The 4,002-nt window shown below is 48.9% G+C and overlaps 1 protein-coding gene across 1 annotated transcript; it reads right to left on the reverse strand.

Moving 5' to 3' along the window:
* Positions 1 to 6: 6 nt before the first annotated feature.
* LOC109463352 lies at positions 7 to 2,401 on the reverse strand (the record flags this gene model as incomplete). Its single annotated transcript, XM_019760125.1, has 3 exons — positions 2,258 to 2,401; positions 1,375 to 1,638; positions 7 to 306 (listed from the first exon to the last, which is right to left on the reverse strand). Coding segments are annotated over exons 1-3 (708 nt in total), but the record flags the coding sequence as incomplete, so codon positions are not given.
* Positions 2,402 to 4,002: the final 1,601 nt, after the last annotated feature.

Consider the following 4,002-nt stretch of genomic DNA (forward strand, 5'->3'; position numbering starts at 1 on the left):
GAACAAAACGACACCTAGCGATTTCTGGTTGAGCTGCGCGTGCCTCTCCTTCTGGTGTCGATCTCCCTCCCAGTGGTCCATGACAGCGTTGTCAGGGTCCAGAGCGAGGCATTTGAAGCGCTGCGAATTCCTTTCCGCTCGTCTCTTGTTCTTCTCGGGTGTCTTTTCGCGGGCGGTGTCGGGCGGTTTGGCGGGTTGTTGTTGTCCCCGCTGGCGGAACCACGCTCCCAGCGGCCGCTGTTCCTGCAGGCTCAGCAGTTTTAACTTCTCTCGCCAGGTGAAGTTTTCTAGATGCTCCAAAAAATCCTGAACAAAACATAGAAAAAGACATAAACTTACAATTTCAAAATGTGGCTTTTTCACGTGTTTCGTTACGCAAACATTTCAGTATCAAGATATATCAGGAAGACTACCATGCATTAAAATAAAGACGTGCATTTAAGTGCTGAAAAAAAGTTGGAAAGTGCATAATCTCCAAGATGTAGGGTCCGGGTCAGTGTTCGATGCATTATTTAAGATTTTTATACGTCTTTCTTTTAGAGGCCCGCTGTTTTCTTTCTTTGCTTCCCCCTATAGCTAACGCATAAAACATCAATCAGGACCCTACATTTGCTTGGAGACTGCATTCTGCATGCATTAGTACAATCGTCGTGCAAGTGTGACCCCTGTTTGAAAACGTGGACACACAGAAGGACGCAAAACTCACACAGAGTGACAAAACCAAACAGGGATGGATCATTTACGGATGGGGGCTGCGAAGCTGAGGTATCCGCGGCCCTTCTTGTCGTGCCATATCTGTGGAGAGAAGTCATCAACGGTGAGGGTTGTTTTCACATGACGTCATCGCCGTGTCAGCCGCCATGTTGGTGTCCTCATTAGCATTCCATTGAGTTACAGCTCGAGCATTTTCGAGATCTGCGTTCAAATAACCATTATCTAAAGCCTATATCCGACCCAGATGAATACTTAAAACCTTGCCGACAAAACACAAAAATGCTGCGTATGCTTGAGCTACCATGGAAATGCAAATAAGGCCACCAAAATGGCCGTCGGATTTGGAAAGTGAGAGAAAACGTTCTACTGTTGAAGCTATATGCTGAGCGAGCTACCAGGAAGCAAGTGGCGTGTCTAAAACGTTGAATAGCTTACAGGCAACAGTGGTGTACTATGAAAGCATACACAAGGGTAAAAGAAACGTGCATCAGTTCAAAATTCTATCCACCAAAAGAAAAAAAGAGAAAGCCTTCCTATAAATAGTTCATGCGCTACATCTCGAAAGTATTGCATTGTCATGAGTACAAGCATCTTCGTGCAGTAAGACACCCAACCACCTGCGCACCTGTAGACAGAACAGACGGTTCAACGTCAAAACACCTGCAGGCCACCTGGCGCCATTTTGGGCGCGAAACCACGCAAGACCCTGAGTTCTGGGTCCAGCATCTCCCTGGCAGCGACACTCGGGTGGACACGCGGGGACAGAGGGGCTAGGTGCAGGGGAGTGGCCCGCCGCCGGTTCGCTCCTATGGTATAACGAAGTCTTGGGTGGATCTGTTTGGGTATCCGGGACGGTACAGGGACGCTCCTACTGCGTGGGTCTGGTACTGCAGGTAAGGGAGCAAAGGCCTGCCAAGTGTCCAGCTGCAAAAGTGACGTGACAAAAACACTGACATATTTGACAAGACGCAAGACGTCGACAAAACGTACATAACCTGGTTAGCGATGACAAATAAAGATGAGCACATATATCGTGTTTGTAACAGAAGTCGCTTCCTCTGTGAAAAATCACCTAGCTTGGCAAACATTGAAATTCTTTTCCCTTGACTCATCTCATTCTTACAATGCTTATGAGTATGACGCTTTTTGGCCAAACTCTCCGGGCAAATTATTCTCCCTATTTGGCTAAATTTTGCTGTTTTTCAGTCATCGTTGTTAGTCGAGTGGATCCGGAGACCTAAATTAGACCTAAATTAAGTTACACGAAGTAGTAACAAAACTCCAGCCCACGTATGTATACACATGATGTACACTAGTCTCTACCAGGCTTCGGGAGACGGCTGGAAAGAGTAAAAATCGGTCAAATGAAGAGGTAACATGCCGAGGTAGTTGGTCCGCTAGAGAGTGCGTTTTGCGGTAAAACGTACTCTCTAGAGCGGACCAACCCCCTCGGCATGTTTAATATCTCTCTATTCGACCGATTTCTACTCTTTCCAGCCGTCTCCCGAAGCCTGGTAGAGGCTAGATGTACAGAACCTCTCACCTGTCTGTCCATGGCCATGATGTTGATTCCCGTGGCGCTCATGTCTGACACAGACGGCACGTCGGTCTGTTTGGAGTCCGCGCCGGGATCGCTCCTGAAACAAAGGTTGTCTCTCAGAAACGTACGCGTATACGGTTCAACCATGGTTCAAGTTCAACTAAGAACAGTGGGGAAGAGCTTTGTGAGTAATTGTAGGAGGTTGGACTTGTACACATGTGGTGACACATCTGGTGTCGATTATGTAACTCCCGGATAAGACCAATAAAGGACAGGGACCCAGTGTCCCTGGGATCAGTCTGGCCCAAGCCGTGGTCTAGTGTGGTCATCTCTATAGCAGCATCCAGCATATATAACACTGGTGGCAGCGTACAGCGCTTTCGAGCGCTCAACCCACGCCATACCGACGATGCCGCCCGACTAGGTAGCATCCCTGACCCATCGATCGACCGCAGCCATCGCTACCATGCTGCCCGATCCGCCAGCCCGCTAGCCGGCCACACCGACTCGACCCCTGACAGCCGCCATGCCGCCCGACACACCAGACCGCCGCTCCGTATCCGGCCACACCGACTAAGGATCCGTCGACGCTGTCGCTACGTGCCACGACCTCTTTTCTACCCAGCCGTGCTCCCGTGAACCAGGCCTGCCGTGAACCTGCCATTTGTCTCAGCCATGCAACCCTGCCCAAGACCGTCAAGACCGTGCCATGCCGTCACCTTCCAGCCCGAGCAGCCTGTGCCACGTCGCCGCGTCCCGACCGCCGACCGCCCGCGGAATCCAGCCCGCTGACTCCAGGCAGCCCTCGTGTCGCAGACAACCGACCCCATCATGAGTAGGAACTGACTTTCTAACATGACGTGACCTGCTTGATCTTTGCTGCGAACTCTTGAGTACTGTATCTCTACCCACAGAACTTTCTAAGACCTATGAACTCTTGTGGTGTTGACTTGTTGCACAATATGTTTTGTTTTCTATGTTTGCCCTTGCTCGCACGCCTACGGGAAGCGACCAAGCCGCCTTGAGCCTATGTTGTGTTACTTGCAAATGATGCTTGCCTAGTAGAAATGCTTGCCTACGGGACGACCCTGCTAGGAAGATCATGTATTAGCCTTTGTGTTTTTGTGTTTCTTGCGAATGATGCTTGTCTAGTAGAAACGCTAGCCTACGGGACGACTCTGCTAGGAAGATCATGTATTTTTTGCGTTCCCGGATCACACTGTCGCTGTGTGACGGTCCGGAAGTCCCCAGACTGCCCCACGCTAGGGAGTACGCGAGGAAATGCGAACTTTGCCGCTGTGCAAGTTCAAAATTATGTGCTATTTTGTATGTGTAATTGTTTATGCCTTGTTCGTTTATTATTGTGCTCCACATGTACTGTATAGCAGCGGTCCGTCTTACCCTTACCATCAAATTCCAAAGACCATGTGCACATCTGCTTTTTGTTGGCCAAGTTAATTAATAGCATCCTGTTACTTTATGGACCCAATTTCAAACCCATTATCATTGTTGTTTTTCCGGTGGCCATTATTATTACAGCGGTAACACTTTTAGTTATAGATTAGCGTTTAGCCACTGTAGCATTTGTTTGATGTAGTTTGCTGTTAGTTGTTTTTTAGTTGTTTTTGTTTTTCTGCCCCTCAGTATATTTATGTGTCGAGGACGACACCTTTTGTGAAGAGGGGGCCAGTGTAGGAGGTTGGACTTGTACACATGTGGTGACACATCTGGTGTCGATTATGTAACTC

The sequence above is a fragment of the Branchiostoma belcheri genome, unplaced genomic scaffold, assembly GCF_001625305.1.
Source record: "Branchiostoma belcheri isolate BF01 breed outbred unplaced genomic scaffold, Haploidv18h27 scaffold1249, whole genome shotgun sequence".
Lineage (NCBI taxonomy): Eukaryota > Metazoa > Chordata > Leptocardii > Amphioxiformes > Branchiostomatidae > Branchiostoma > Branchiostoma belcheri.